General features: G+C 35.1%; 1 protein-coding gene across 1 annotated transcript in view; it reads left to right on the top strand.

Moving 5' to 3' along the window:
* CNTN1 (contactin 1) overlaps window positions 1-17,021 on the top strand; it is a 249,365-nt gene that overhangs the window by 166,098 nt on the left and 66,246 nt on the right. The window contains exons 4-10 of the mRNA XM_068669412.1: window positions 5,359-5,488; window positions 8,178-8,350; window positions 12,489-12,584; window positions 13,605-13,811; window positions 15,046-15,142; window positions 15,297-15,478; window positions 16,685-16,809. Coding sequence (XP_068525513.1) covers window positions 5,359-5,488; window positions 8,178-8,350; window positions 12,489-12,584; window positions 13,605-13,811; window positions 15,046-15,142; window positions 15,297-15,478; window positions 16,685-16,809 — 1,010 coding nt within the window. The remainder of the gene's footprint in view (window positions 1-5,358; window positions 5,489-8,177; window positions 8,351-12,488; window positions 12,585-13,604; window positions 13,812-15,045; window positions 15,143-15,296; window positions 15,479-16,684; window positions 16,810-17,021) is intronic.

Here is a 17,021-nt window from a genome sequence, read left to right as displayed (position 1 = left end):
GAAAAGCCTTTTAAAGCCTTTTATGTTCCTTGCCACACAGATTAGAAAATAACCCCTAAAAATATAGGTGATTTGAGCAATTCATAGCTGAGAACAAGACAAAAATAAGCAATTAGGTTTTATTTATTTCCCCGATATTTTCATATTGGGGAAAACAATAATCTGCTGTTAAAAAGCTGTTTTATTCTGTGAAATAAAGGTCACAATGGTCTTTAATAAACTACATATTTTAACTTCCTTTTCTGGTTGTACTCACTCACGCACAGCAGTTTCCATAATTATCATCAGCTTTGCTTCATGACATTATCCTTAATCTGTGAGTAAAATCGATTTTCAAAATAAATTAGAACCTTGAAGGGACTGAATTAGCTGATAATAAAATTAATTGACTTGCCTGAAAGTGATTTGGATGCTCTCTCTCAACAGAGAAATTATTTGCTATATACTCTAACCTACTGAAATTGATGTTTTGAGTTCAAGATTATATATTGTCTTTGATAGCAGGTTTCTTAATACTATGCAGAATGCAAATAGGAGGCTTCCATTGTACATGAAGAACAACATGAGCAGTTGTGAACAAGTGCTCTTGATGCAATTTTTTCTTCATTATATCATAGTTACAAGAGGAAAGACTGAAGAGGTAGGTAAAATAACAGAAAGTGAAACTCAGATCTAATATCAGAATTTTCAGTAAAATTAGGAAGTTCAACAAACAGGTCCAAAACTTGAAGACCTTTAGATATTAAAATTTAAATATATCTATATATGTTTATTTTAAGCATCATTAGACTTCAGAATGGAAATAATAAAAAAAAATTGAAGTCTTACTCAAATACTAAAAAAAAAAAAATTGAAGTCTTACTCATACAGTTGTTTTGTTTTGTTTTGTTTTCTCAAAAATACATCTTTTGGCATGATTTGCTATGGTAGATTTGGTAGGACCTACCAAGATCAGATAGAAATATCAGGTAATCAGTCACCTTTTGTTATATATATAATAAAATAAAAATGGATCATTTGCTGTTTTTAAAAGGTTTGAAGTTCATACACTGGGAAAATCAAAGTGAAAAATCAAAGGCATGTTGCCCTGAATATGAGGAGTATGTACATCTTGCATCAGATCTAGAGCAGACTGGGACACAGTCATGGAAATTCATAGTAATGAGTCATTTCACAAAAATATGTTGTCCCAAGGGTGATTTAAAAATAAAATAATAATAATTAAAAAAAAAAAAAAAAGGAATAAGGGATTGTTTGAAAAACAAATAAAATAATTCAAATATTATTTTAATTCTTACCATGTATCTTTTCCACCTCTCATGCTCCTGGTGCTCAAATCCCAAGATTTCCCGAGTGTCCATACTTCTCCCCATCCATAATCAACCTTTTGCCTGTCTGCAGCAACAGGCCCACAGATAAAAGAGATAAAGAGACCCTCTAGTGAACAGTTCTTCCACAAGTGTATTATTAAATGAAGACCTGTAAGCTAAGATTAAAAGTTACTTGGATAATTTAGGGTATTTTTAATGGACAGTAACTCCATTCATCTTTTAAAAATCTAGTCAAAATTTATCTGCTACGTTGTTAAATGTATGCCAAATTTGTACCTGACATGAGTAATTTAGTGTCAGTGTAGATACAACAGTACATAGAATTAGTAAATTTACATAAATTACTTTATGAAAATAAATACTGAACTAATGAAATGATGTTCTCTAGCAACAACAGACAGTGATTAGACTATTGGAAATAAAGCACAAAGCATGGAAGTATATGGTGGCTGTATTTAAAAATTTCCAATACCTTTACAGATAGTAACTTTAAGCATAATTTCCATATCAAAGAGGAGATGGACATGAGAGATAGGGGAGAAATGGGAGCGTAGAGCTGAGAGACTGTAAGGCCATTTGAGTGGGCAACTGGTTAGGACATGAGGAAGGATATGAGGCGAAGAGAGATACAAGAAGGACTGACACGAATGGTCAGCTAGTGATTTATTTTCTGTTGTTCTTTCCATGACCAAAGTAAAACAACAGGAGTGTATGTAAACTGGAAAAACTATTTGTTTCCCCATTCTTATGTTGGTGTAGAGCATGCAAAATTCAGCCATTCGAAAGTTAGTTTGTTTTAAAAATAGTAATATGGAAAAAAATGACATTTCCTAAATTAAATATATAAAGAATTTGGATACACTGAGCAGGCCTTTTTATTGTGTCTTCCCTTTCCTACTTCAGATGAAATTACATGAGGTGACTTGAAAATTACTACCTTAGGTTGTTGCTGATTGTTATTTTCAGGTATCTTTTTGTTATCTTTTTCTGAGTGCTGGATGTTTTATATTACAGTTATTCACAGGCTTGTGCAATGAGGTAAAGATGTACTGACACAATTTTGTAACTGATCTTGTAGTGGTCTTTCAGATGTATGTCTTATTGAAGCAGTGGTCCTTTCAGGTGTTTTGAAAAATAAGACAACTTTTCTTACTCAAAAGGTGGAATACCCCTGCTCACTGCACAGCTAGACAGTATTGCTTGGAGAAGGAGGCCAGGGACATCTTCCAGTAGCATCAGTACCTATACTGGATCCATGATCTCATCAGTTACTTAGAGTTTTTCTTGATCTTCATAAAAGACCCTGTAATACCTTTTAGCCTTGTTGAAAATTTGAACCTCATTTACAGAACTCACCAAAGAATGCCTTGAATATTCAGAACTGGATGGTAGCTTTTGCTCTGATTTAAAATATAATCAGAATATTATATTTTATTAAAATATATATATTACAATTATATTTTAATAATTATTTAAAGTATTATATTTTATTTATATATATATATGTATTCAGAAAAATAGGTCAGTAAGGGTCTTTGAGAGGTCATGTAGTCCATCCTCTTGTCTAACGCAGGACCAGAACAGGTAAAATATGCTTTACTTCTCACCCCCAATTTATCTAGTGCATATATTTCCTTATTCTTTTCCCTATTCTTTTTTTTTTTTTTTTTCTAATTTCCCTGTGTTTTTTTTCCTTATTCTTTTCCCTACTTTTATTTTCCTCCTTTTTCTTGTAGGCATAACATCAATCAACTGGCCTTTTCCCTTGTCCTGTTAGTGTCCTCTTTGGTCCCAAACTCCATCACACAGGCATGTTTCTCCACTAAAGTTAGAAAATTTCTTGCTGTTCATTTTTTTTCTCTTCTTTTTTTTCCTCATATTGTGTACATACTACTGCTCTGCATGCAACTTTTGATTGAGAATGAAGGGTTTATTGGTTGCCACACCTGGCATGCATACAGTCTGCTCACCTTTTTATGCTCAGCCTATCTGGAACTCAATTCATAATAGATGGCAACAGAAGTGCCATTACAAAGCATATTTGATAGGTGTGAGAAACAGACATTCACTCAATATAATTAATAGTGCTGGAAGCATTAAAAATGCATGCCATGAAATGCCTAAGTGCTCTGTAGCACCATTTGAGTCCTATGGCGGAAACAGTCAGCTGCATATGATACGGCTATTTGCTGCCAGAGGCCATTGTTATTCTATATTCATATTTAAGAACTGCACAGAAACTGCTGTCAGCGTTGTGGCTCAGTCATTCAAGGTTCTAAGCAAATACACGATTTCTGCCTTTAGAGTCTGAATTGACTTCTTTTGATCTAGCAATACATAGATTTTTACATAGTGTTGTGCTTTAAAATATCAAAGAAAGCAAACCATTTTTCAAAAGCTCTGCATTTCATTCTGGTTGCTCTTCTTTCCTTCTTTCAAAGCTTTCTCTTCTCATTAAATTAATTTGTTTTAAAAATGAAGTTGCCTGACTGTACCTATCACTGCATAGGAGTGCCTTTGAATCTGTTTCTGTCCCCAGGGGAAACAGTGCTTTTACCCAGAACTGAACTGGGAAGGGAAGTTAATTTTTATGCAATAGCAGTTTTCTGCTAGTTCTGTAATCCAGAATCTCTCTATGAATGTGAACTTACAAACAATAAAATACATGCATAAGGATTGTTTTATGCATATTAAAAAGGTAAAACAATTCAAAAAAAAAAAAAAAAGTTAAAGTTTCAAATATCTCTACAGATAATTTTAGGAAAACTATGTTTGTTTCTTTTATCTTACAAGATTTTTCCTGTCATCTTCCAGAAGGTATCTGGCATTTCCAGGATTTGGAACAGGGCTCTGAACTGGAGTGAAAAGTGAGCCTGGAAGTAGACATGTACTGCAATGGTTTTCCCATGTGTTTGGCTTGCAAGTGTCCAAATTGTGAATTTAGTCTCAGCAGAGACCTGTGAGAATGACAGCTCTGTTGTCTCTAACTTATATCTATACTGAGCAGGGACCTAGTGCCATTCTATACCAAGAATGCATATTTGCTGTTTTCACAGAAAAACAAAGGGCGGGAAAAACAAACAAACAAACAAACAAAAACACAGTTACATCCTGGATTTGCTGAGCAGAATTTTCCCGGAGTTTTCCTGCCTCTGCTTTTGCTTTTACAGACCCCAAAGTGCAGCAGCCTTATACACTGGGAGGAGATAAAGGAGAAGGGAATGCAGCAGGAGGTGGCAGAGCCTGCAATCTTTACAACAGCACCATCAAATGGAGGATAAAGTTAAAAAAAAAAAAAAAAAAAAAAAAAAGTTTGTTGCCAAATCTGTTTGACACTCACTCACCTTTAACTGCTTAATTTTACAAACTTTAATTATTTTTGGCAGGGGATTTTTTTATTTTTTGGAGGGAAAGGAGTTAACATACATACCTGAGCCTGAAAGGAAGGACAGAATTGCATTCTGGAAACAATGCAGTTGTTTCTCAGCTGTGATCTCCAACATTAGTTTTTCTTTGTATGTATTTACATACATTGTATGTATTCTTTCCAAATATATGAAACAATTGGAGCTGATTAGGTTGTAAGATGAGGGACACTTAATGTTTAGATACTTGTTTTGCATCTGGACCTGTTTGATGAGAATTTGTTGGCCTCTGTGAAATAAGCTGGTCTGACTTGCATTTCTAAAGGGTATATCTTCAATTCGTAATTATCTCCATCGAGTCTGGCAAAAACTATGAAAAATAATGATGATGCCAGCACAGAAGAAATGGAAGGTAGTTTCAGAGGAACATAGTCTAATTTACTTTTGTTCTCAGAGGACAGTATTGAAGAAGAAGTCAGTGAAGGAAGGTCAGCACTACTGTTATCCACACTGTTCTGTTTTTCCAGATGCATATAAAACTTGATTTTGTGGTGCTCACTGTTTAGCCTTTGCATTTTGAACACAGTAGTTGTGTTGTAAATTCCTTTTCAGTTTGACTACTAATAAATAAGTGATTAACTTTCAAACCATCTGTTTTTCAGAGGAAGGAAACAAAGGTTATGGACCCGTTTTTGAGGAGCAACCCATTGATACCATATATCCAGAAGAATCTTCAGATGGACAAGTTTCAATGAACTGCAGAGCTCGAGCAATTCCTTTTCCTACTTACAGGTAATTGCTCGTGTTTTGATTATCAGGTCTTATTGTGTTTTTTACTCTGTGTTTCATTTTTTTGTATTAAATGATTGATCGTCTTAACAGGAGAAAATTGGTAGACTTGCTATTTTTTCAGTAAGAATCAACCTGGATTCAATTTGCAAAAATGTCTAGACAGTCTTGAAAATATTACAGTCCTGTTGTTTTAAATGTTTGCAGCTTTTGAAAGGAATAGTAATCCAGATGCAAAACATAAAAAAGCGATCTTTAAAAAGCACTTAAGAAGCAATCTCTCTATCTTAAGTTAGGAATGACTAGAGTTCAAGTCCTTGTTCTTCTTGAATCAGAATAGCTTTTTGATCCTATTTTACTCTGAAAGAAGGACTGGTGTTGAATCTGAATATTTTACATCTTATGTTGCTCATCTTATGTTGCTTCTTTATCCACCATATTGTAAAGAGAATGTCATGAATGTATAAAATTCACACATATGAACTCTTTCATGATAATTATGTTGTAATTAACAGAGCATTTCTGCTTCATTGTGAGATCTCAGGCCAATAAGCTCAATTATCTGCTCTAGCTGTATGTATAGAGAAATGTACTTGTTGTCGTTAATCTGACTAATTCACAACCTAATCATGGGCAGATAACTGCTGTCATCAAACTAAGGTCAGACACAATTTCTTGTCAGCAAAAAAGATACTCTTCCTTAAATTATCCTATGTTTGGTCCTGAACTTATTTGTCTTCCTGAAATTTGTCTTCCTGAAACATAAATTTTGGTGTTCTTCTTTATCTTTTTTTCAGTTCTGTGAAACCTAAATGAATAAAGTCACTCTGGAACAATTGTCTTGCATCTCCAGAACTCTTCTATCTAGGATCATAGAATCAAAGAATGTCCTGAGTTGAAAGGGCCCAGTAAAGATCGAGTCCAACTCCTAGCTCTACACAGGACCACCCAAAAATCAGACCATATGTCTGAGAGCACTGTCCAAACACTTCTTGAACTCCAGCAGGCTCAGTGCTGTGACTACTGCCTTGAGGAGCCTGTCCCAGTGCTTGACCACCCTCTGGGTGCAGAACCTTTCCCTAACCCCCAGCCTGACCCTCCCCTGTCCCAGCTCCATGTAGTTCCCTCGGGTCCTGTCGCTGTCCCCAGAGAGCAGTCCACCATGAGGCCTCCCCTCAGCCTCCACATATCTAAGTGGATGTTACAATTATTGCTGATAGCTGTTGTGAAAATAATTGCAATGCAAGACAAGGCTACTTTCTTTTTTTTCATGATGCCATTATTTGTCTGCCTTGAATGCATTGTCTTCATTTCTTATCCCTTAGTCCAATAGCTTTTCAGCCAAAATATGCTGTTTTGGAGGTATATAAGTCCTTCCTGACACTTCTGTTGTTTCTGACCATTCATCTTCTTAGTCTTCTTTTAGACATTTTTTAATTTACATTTTCTCTTAAGCTTTCATCCACTCTTCTTTCAGTATCTGATGGCCCTTTCCCCTTGCTAAAGTTCAAATACTTTTTATGCTTTATGATTTATGCTTTTCATTGCAGCATAAGCTGTACTCCTGAAAGTTATTCCTAGCTATTTCTGCACTCTGCACAGGGGATTTATTATTTGTAATACAGATGTGTAGAATATCTCACGGGATTGAAGAGTGATACCCCTAAAATTGTATCAAAGCTAAATACTATTGATTGCATCTTGAAAAGCCTACCATTCAATTATTTAATTAATTAATTTGGTGGTTTCCTTCAGCTTCCAAATGTATATTTCTGTATATTTTGGTACAATTTTTCAATAAGGAAGGAACATATAGTCTACGTGCTCTCTTTTTCAGAAAGCAGTGCCTATGCTTCACTTAGTACAAAAAGCAATCCACACTGCAAGACTTTTATGATCATGAATGTTGCAGCTTTTCGTGTTCATGCTCAGTAAATGTGTAATTCCTTTCAAAGAAGATTGTGGGCCCCCCCTTGTGGAAACAGTAATGGATACAAGTTCTTGCATACTGGTTCACATTCATTGTACTGTAATTTTCTTGAAATCAATAGAAGTTGTTAGGGGCCAGACTTCATCGACCAAGTTTCTCTTGTAGTCTGAAGGGAAAGTTACAGCAACTTAGGAAACCCACTGCAGAATTTTACAGTGATTAAGATGAGAGCGTCTATTTTCTGAATATGAGAGAGTCAATTTTCTGAATACAGAAGCAGCTCTTAAATCTGGCGTGGCACAATTATTGTGCTGACTTCACTAGCAGTTTAGGCTTTATGAAATATTTTCATCCCCTATAGTAATTGTGTAAAAAAGTCTTGAAAATTTCACCTTCAAGGGTGCTGAGGAAGTATATCCTTAGCCAGTTCGGCCTTACGTAGCTGTTTGACAATATGTTTATAGTCCAAGCGCTTGATCACTAGCTAGCTCATCAATAGGCAGCTCAAGTGTCTGGTACTACATGGATCAAATTTTAATGTATGAGAGGTCTGAAGCAGACTGAGGCTGTTATATTTAAAACACCTATAAAATTCACTAAATCTGTCGCTCTTGCTGTGGAAAAACTGAAAGTATACATACTAGTGTATTAATAACTTCCTGTATAGTTTATCACAATTTAGGAATTATTTTTCAAATCCTTTTGCTTACTAGGTTTGGTTTTGGATGCCAAATCTTACATCTGGCTTTTCTTTTTTAATAGGTGGAAACTCAACAACTGGGATATCGATTTAACAAAGGATCGCTACAGTATGGTGGGAGGCAGACTTGTTATTAATAATCCAGAGAAATCAAGGGATGCTGGAAAATATGTCTGTGTAGTATCGAATATCTTTGGAACTGTCAGAAGCAGTGAAGCAACTCTGAGTTTTGGATGTAAGCCAATGTTTACATCAAAACATAGAAATGTTACAGTTACCTCAAAATACCCAATGTTTTACACTTCAGTGTTTTCTGCTTGCATGTGCTGTAGCTGTATTACTCTGTAAAGAAGTCTTAAGTGCCTTAGTCTGCAGAGAACAACACAAAATAAGTTTTATCAACATTTTGTGTTGCTTAGCATTCAGCTGGCATTCCAACCTTCTCAGTGAATTATTAAATTACTAGTTGAACTGACTCACAGAACCAGATATTGAGATAATAATGCCCAGACTCTTTTTAAATTGTAGTAGAACAAAAAGGGAAATTGTCACTAAAGAACAACACCAGTAGTGGCACGAAGTGATCAGGTGCTGCTGCAGTGAAAGTACAAATGGGATGCTTGCAGGATGAGGGTATGGCACTCAGTAGTAAAGTGTGCTCCCTGACTGCTGGGCTGGGTGAAGACCCTGCTGGGGGACATTTCTGTCAACTTCAGATAATCGTGAACAAGTGTTGTGAATGCCTGCATATGTGCAGGCATTGTAAAGAACTGAAGCACTGCATGAAAATTAATGGAAAATTTTACAGAAGACAGTTTGGGATTTTTTTATTATTATTATTTTGCCTTAAAGTGCTTTTTATTCTGGAAATATTTTTTCATAAGACAAAAAAGGAACCCACTCTCATCTGGTGACAATTCTCAAAGCCCCATGTGCCCTTTAATTATGACATTAAGTGCTTAGTGCCCCTTGTCTTTCAGCAGTCTCCATCAGCAGAACAGTTTCACTCCTTATGGTGTTTCACTTCTTACTGTGATCAGAGATGAAGTGAAAAGTTCTGTGTCTGCCACTAATTGTAATACTGTGGGACTTCATATCTCAAGGAAGGTCAGGGGCTGTAAATAGTTGATCTAGTCTTAGTCTGTATTTTAGCTGGAGTATATCCTACTGTGAATAGAAGACGAGGTTGTTATTTCTCTCTAATGGGGATAACATAAAAAAAATATTACAGAATATTTTTTGCTGTATTCAGTGATAGAGATACATGGTGTTCTACAAAGCAGGCATCAGTGGTGCCAGTCCTGAACAACCAGTAGGATAAGAGCTATGACAATAGCTGCAGCTATTGCAGAAAATCAAACAAATACATATAATAGATGAAATGAGTAGAATCAAAACAGTCCAGGGCATGTTTTTATGACTAGCAGCTCAGAATACTGCATGAGGTGAACACTGATAGTTATTGTACTGGACAATTATACTGAACAGAACCCTAATATCCAATATTTAAATATCCAAATAATAACAGGGCAAAGAGGGGAAAAAAAAAAAAAAAAAAGATACCTGGAAACTGATAAATACCAGTTTAAAAATGGTACTGTAATTCTTCTTTACACTGTTGTTTCTTCCTTTCTCCTTTTTATGATCATCTGTAAAGAAAAATATTTACTTTGATAATCATTGTGATAGTTTCAAAAGAATTAAATATAGAGTTTCTATAGCTAATATGGGAAATGATCTTTAATAGGTTTTTTGTTCTTTTGCTTGCGCAAACTGACTGAAAAATAGAAAGAAACATTTAGGGGAGTTCCAGAAAATCTTAACCATCTGTAAATGAGCAAGATCTTTTATTTTTGTCTTACTGTCAAATTTGCTGAAATTATGGAGCAAAAGTCACACTCTCATAAGCTTCATGTCAATTAACCCATCTGGGAACACTGTGTAGTAGATCTGGATTGGCCTCCAGGAAGAAAAGAAACAATTCCTTTTATCTCCAATGTGTTTTTTTTAACCATTAAAATCTGTTTTTACTGTTACATATGTATTCCTGAAGGAAGGAATTTTATCCTACAGGAACAGTGGCTTTTTAGTGTGTGCTGAGCAAAATCGCAAGCTGAAAATACCATTCTATTTGCTGAAAAACACTTTCAGAAGAGTAAAATATAGCAATTTCATAGCAGGGAGGCTTCAAGAATGACAACAAAGAGAAATTTTCATACTCTCTAGATGTTAGCTATATGCTTCTAAGAGTGCAATGATTATGCTAATTCTTTCATTCTAACTAAAAATGAATGTCTTCCAATTAAGAGTTCATGGAATCAGGGTTATTATAATTATTGAATAATAACCAAGTAATGCTTATGCAAAGAAGACATCAAGACCCAATCAGAGTTCAGAGCATTTCATAAGTGGGAAGAAGGTATACAATTACATCTCGATAATTGTATGACATTCCTGCACCTGGCATAGACCATTCTATTTCCGTACCAACAGACATATATTTTACATATACAAATTGCCTAGCCTATCTGCTATATTTAAATTTCTGGTGACTGTCCTAAAGTCTCAAGGGTTAGTCAAAGAACATTGTAAACAAAATGTCTAGATTTGAAATGTAAATTGCAAATAGCTAAAATAAGTAAAAACCAGTGAAAGCTCTTCCTTTTATCAAACCCCATGCTCTCTAAATGCAAAGTATCAAATTAACAAAGGTTTCTTTCTAATGATTGTCATTTACAATTTTTTCCTATTTCTGCAACATTTTAAAAACCAATCTGCTCTAATGAAAGTAGAAATTAATAATAGTGGTAAGTTTACAAGATGATGAAAAGATCTGCAACAAGGAAATACATGCCCATAGAAGAGAATAGTCAATATTTTGAAGAGAGATGTAGTTGTGTAGTAAGGTCCATGCTGAAAAATGGAATGGGAATATGCTCAAACTACTATAGGTATTGTATGAATATAGTTACCCCAGTCTATGGGAAGAGCTTCTTTGGCTTTGCTTACAAAACCTGTCTGGTAAAATTGCTAATTCTTACTAAGTCAGTCTGATATACTTAATTTCTTCTTTAACAAAGAATGATATTTCAAATGAATTGGGAGCCACTTGTGGGGAACTGAATACATTGTGCTAAAATACAGTGTAAAATTATATTGAACAATCATCAGAAGTCCTTAGAAAGGCCCATAACAATGCCTACCTTGTATTGTCTAATAAAAAGATCCAGACAGTCACTGAAAAGATGATATCATCTTCTGGTCAGTTTGAGCAGAAGAAAGATGAGCATTTCAGAAGCTGGGAGAGGTGTCTTTCCATAGATACTAATGTAAAACTCCTTGATTTTTTTTTTCCATGCATTTGATAAAGCATAATATTATGCTTTAATTATAATATATATATATTATATGTACGTAGAATTATAACATATTATGTATATTATGCTATAATATTATAATATAATTAGGATTTTTACAACTTCGCTGCAGTTGGTGACATAGAAATCATTCACAGGAGGCATTGTCTTCTTCAAGGTCTTTATAGTTTACTTTGAGATTGGATACAGAAAATGAGAGTGGTAAGAAGAAGCAAAGTACAGTTATTGACCTAGTTAAAGGCTGTGAGGCAGCTCTTTGTCTTATCATTCCAGATAGCATTACTGTTCTCCCATGGTCTGTGGGGTGATGGGTAGCTCCACAAAGGATGTGTTTCCTTATCCTTTTACAACAGTCCCTTTACCCATGCTGCAGTTGGTTTAAAAAGTGTCAGCTAAGGTTTCTCCTGAGATCTGAACCACTTCTGTCACAAAGTTCTGGCACAAAAGATTTCTCTGCACCAACTGTTACCAGTCCTTGGCTGCTGGAGTTGTCATGGAGTCAAGGTATTTTAGGGAAGCCACGTTAACTGGCTTCAGTATCAAACTCACATTTTGAAAATCCAATTAAATGGTAACCTACAAACCTTTTTATTTATTTTCCTGGGATTCCTTCTTCCAATGTACCTCACTTAGAGGTACATTGAGGTATTAGAGGTACAATATGCACCGTTTCTTTCTAGAATTTCTGGTTATGATGAATAAAATACTGTAAAAAATTCATTGCACTTAGTGACAGAGTTAAAATTAGTAAAACTGGCATAATTGCATCCACAGATACCTATCTGCCAGATATTGTTGTATTTCTGTAATTATCTCTACAGGCTGAAAATAATAATAATGATAATAATAATAATGATAATAATGATAATAATGATAATAATAATAATAATAATAATAATAATAATAATAATAATAATAATAATAATAATAATAATAAACTACAGTTTTATTGTAGTGAAAAACGCAGTTTTCCTCTCCCACCTTGTTTTAAACTAGATCTTGATCCCTTTCCGCCTGAGGAACGCTATGAAGTTAAAGTGCGAGAAGGTGTTGGAGCAGTGCTTCTTTGTGAGCCCCCTTACCACTACCCAGGTAACTCAGCAATGATTCATTTTCTGTTGCTTAAGAATAGAAGACAAAAGAATATTTATTTTTAAAAGCTTCCTTTAAGTTTCCTTAAACAGTAACTTTTATGCAGCTTGAGAATCACTGTTTAGGTTAGGTTTTTATTTTGGATATATGCTTGTACATATGTAAAGGACATGGTTGAATTTTCAGACAGTTTTTATTATTACAAATAATATGAGTCAAACTAATCTGGATAATGGAAAGTAGCCTTGGCCTACCACTCAGAGGATCTGAGTACATGTCAATGTGTCGTTGTGTCATCCCAGACTTGCTGCTGGCCTTGGACAAAGCCCAGCTACATTCCACCTAATGAACTCACCTCAACAGAAATGATCATGGCTCCTGTTAAGATCATGGAACAGCAGTAGGCACCCTCAGAAAGTCAGAGATGAGATAATTTAAGCTCTGGAAATGCCTTTCTCTCAGCGTTAGCTGCTGAAGAGCTCTACAGGAATTATGCCTGTATCCTCAAGCATTTGCAATTCCATCATGAGGGATGAATTTGGCTGCTAGCATCTCTGTTATTGTACATTGCTTGTCAAACAGGATACAATTTCAGTTTTCATACTGTGTCTAAGTACTGCAAGGAGTTGAAGAACTGAGACATATTTCTAGTTAAAATATTCTTGGGTTTTGTCCAAATGACAAACAAACAAAAGCTTCCCAGCTTCTCAGTTGGGTCAGGGCAAGACAGCTTCACATCTCCTCTCCACCCCATTCCAACTCCAGTCGAAAGGTTAGGTCCAAGGGGACCAGGTGCCCAGTGGTCTGGACTCAAGGGAACAGCACCCTGATGTCCAGTGTAGACAGATAACAGCTGGCTACTGAGACATCAGTATGAGTAAACACTCTTCCATAGCTGCCTTTCCCAAATAAAAGATGTGTTAGCTAGAAATCAGAGAAATTCATATGCAGAGAGCATTCCACAGTTTAAGTAGCTGATATTATTGTTTTTTAATATTAACTAGAAAATGTTTTCCTCAGATGACCTCAGTTATCGCTGGCTTCTAAATGAGTTCCCAGTATTCATCGCTTTGGACAAACGACGATTTGTGTCCCAGACAAATGGCAATCTCTACATTGCAAATGTAGAAGCATCAGATAAGGGAAATTATTCATGTTTTGTGTCCAGCCCTTCGATAACAAAGAGTGTGTTTAGTAAATTTATTCCACTTATTCCACAGACTGATCGTAAGTATTTATTGTAAATACTATGTACATGCAGTGTTCAATTTGTATTTTAATTTTGCTCATTCATAACTATTTTCAGCTCTGTGAGAAGAATTACATGGCAAGTCCTAATGGTTACTGTGCATATGTTATTTGGCTTTCCACATATAGAGGTCCAAATCATTGCTGTCCACAATGAGATCTCTGTGCAAGAAATCTCCCTGGATTCATTCACAAAATTCCTTTCATATACTTGAGAACAGAGTTTTCTCCATCTCTTTTATGTGATAAGCCCCTCTACTCATCTCAAAATCTTCAATATCTTTTATAGTCTTGGCAATGGTTCAAAAGGGTATGACTGGAAAGAAGAAACTATGTAGATGCTGATACACAGTTTCATGATTGTTTTTTGTTTCCAACAAATCTCCCATGAAAATGGAAAACCCTTCGGGCTGTTAAAATCTTCTATTGAATGATGACCTAAGGGATCTGCATCTCACCATCCAATCTACCTATTCAGTTTTGGTACTAGATTAGCCTCTGCCATTTCATGAAAACTGCATATTTTTCAAGTGGTAACCAGGTTCTCTTTTGCCACTTTAGACTGTCAGTCACTAGAGTCTTATAAACTGATCATCAGGATTTCAGTGCCTCTTTTATTTGTTAGATATTACAGTGAAGAACTATGATTGAATTTGGGTTATTACAAATCAGTGATCTTTGTCCAAATTTCCCATGGCCAATACTCACATTGAGATCTTCATCTAGAACTGTAAGAGGAGTCCCACAGAGATCACCAGTAGGTAGATTTGATTACATTACATACCTGTGTCTTCATTAAGCTGTAGATTTTTCTGTCTGCAGCTCCTTTATGCCATTAGTAAGAGAATACTGAGCTTAAATTCACAATAATTCAGAATATTCTATCCAGTAAAAGTATCTGTGAAAAACAGAGGCTTGGGTTTTTGTCTGCACCCAAACACACATCATCACGCTCCAAATGATAATAAATGAGTTTTTGTTGAAGTATTGTTCTGTAAAAAAATGTGACACATTACTGTCCAGAGACAATTAGTTGCTGAATAAAACAATTCTGCCTTACTATGTGCTGCATCAGTCTTCATATACAGCACATGCACTCTAATGAAGACTTTTGTCCGGAATTTTAAAATGGGTTTTCTTGAACTGTGGAAGTTTTAATACATATGTTTGTTTCTACCATGCATTTTCTGAGAATCTGTTATTTTCATGTCAGGTGCTAAAGTGTATCCTGCTGATATCAAGGTGAAGTTCAAGGACACGTATGCTCTCCTGGGGCAAAATGTGACACTGGAGTGTTTTGCTCTTGGGAAGTAAGTATGTACTAAAGTTATTGTAGAGCACTGTTTGCTTTCATATTTCAGGGAATGAAAATATATGTTTCATCATCAAATACTTTATTGTAGTCTGCAGTTTAACAGCCACTTCTAGAACATGCTGATTTGTACTTTACTGTACCTTTTCAAGTCCGGTTCCTGAACTCAGATGGAGTAAATACCTTGAACCTATGCCAGCCACTGCTGAGATAAGCATGTCTGGTGCAGTTCTTAAGATCTTTAATATTCAGTATGAAGATGAAGGACTTTATGAGTGTGAGGCTGAAAACTATAAAGGAAAAGATAAACATCAAGCAAGAGTTTATGTGCAAGGTAGGTAGAAAAAATTTATTCTTCATCATCTATGTTGGTTTTAATTATTTTGGAAATATCTGTGTTTTCACATGTGATGTCAGTGCTGACTCATTTCATCATCCTGACCCACTGCTACTTGAGTTAATAAAACAAAGTCAAAGCCTGTGCATTGAATGTCAAGCGTAAAATTTATGTATTAATTGAACAACTGCTCAATTTGCCTGGTTATGGTAGCTGCATGTACACCTTGACAGCAATGTGCGTTCATATTGATATAATTATGCGTAATGGGAATTAATTAATAGATTTAGAGTAATTGAAGTGAAAGAACTGCCAGGAAGAAAAATAGACCATTAGGTTTGTTATGCTTTCTTATTTTTCCATTTTGTTTGTTCTATCTATCTTAGCTCTGTCTCATATTTGCTACAGTCAATTCTTTGTTCCTCCTCTGTCCCCTCCCCTCATGCATTTGGTTAAAGGAGGGACAAAAAATTTATCTTCCATCTATAGTGGAAACATCTCAAGTATCCAGACTCCTTGACTGAGACTTACACCACAATTTGTGGCATGAAAAAATTCTGTATAACATCTGAATTCACTTCAGAAGAATTCTGTCTCATTTCACAGGCAATAAAGAACATCACCTGAGTTAAGATCCTCAGTTAAGCACTTGAACTTCATTGGGATAAATCAAAATTGGCATAAGAAGATTGTTACTGCTTGTTTTAAGTTGATAAATTAATTCATTTTCTTAGCAAGAGCAAAAATAATGGGAAATTTTCCATATTATTAAGTATATTTTCTGAGCCAAGAGAATATTTCTTAGAAAACCTTTCAGTATCTAACTGTCTTTGCTCAATTTCATGTCATTTAAGTACCATTTTATGGCATTACTGAATAATTTACATGTTGTATAATCCACAGGTCACTGTAACCGGTAACATATCTCTTGGACATTTGTGAACCATTATTACAATTTCATATTCTATGCTAATTAAAAAATGAGTTGTAGTTATTTTGGTTCTACGTGATAAAAGAAAAACACCTTCACTTCATTCTTTCTTGTGTTGATATATTGATGCATTGCTGAGTTATAATTATGCCAGTTAAGTATCATGGGAAAAGCAGTGGAATTAGTAGATCATAATTCTAGTTAAGTACAGATCTGCTATATTTACAAGGCATCATATTTTGTTTCATTTTTGTGTTTTATTTATTCTTCAGCCTCTCCAGAGTGGGTAGAACATATCAATGACACAGAGAAGGATATAGGCAGTGACCTCTACTGGCCTTGTGTAGCTACAGGCAAGCCTATTCCAACAATTAGATGGTTGAAGAACGGTGCCTCGGTAAGTATACTGCCATAGGTAATGCAGGATTGATTGGCTAGCTGATGGAAATGATTTTCTGAAGCATGCATTATTAAGGACTACAAGAAATTGAATTATAATGATACAAATTTCTGCTGCTTCCATATGCATTAAGAATTGAAATCTATTTTTGAAAGTTTTATGTCAGTCTTCTCATCAGTTTTGAAATGCATTTTTTCTCACTATTTAGT

Source organism: Anas acuta, chromosome 1, assembly GCF_963932015.1.
Source record: "Anas acuta chromosome 1, bAnaAcu1.1, whole genome shotgun sequence".
Lineage (NCBI taxonomy): Eukaryota > Metazoa > Chordata > Aves > Anseriformes > Anatidae > Anas > Anas acuta.
This window is presented reverse-complemented; position numbering and strand designations above follow the sequence as displayed.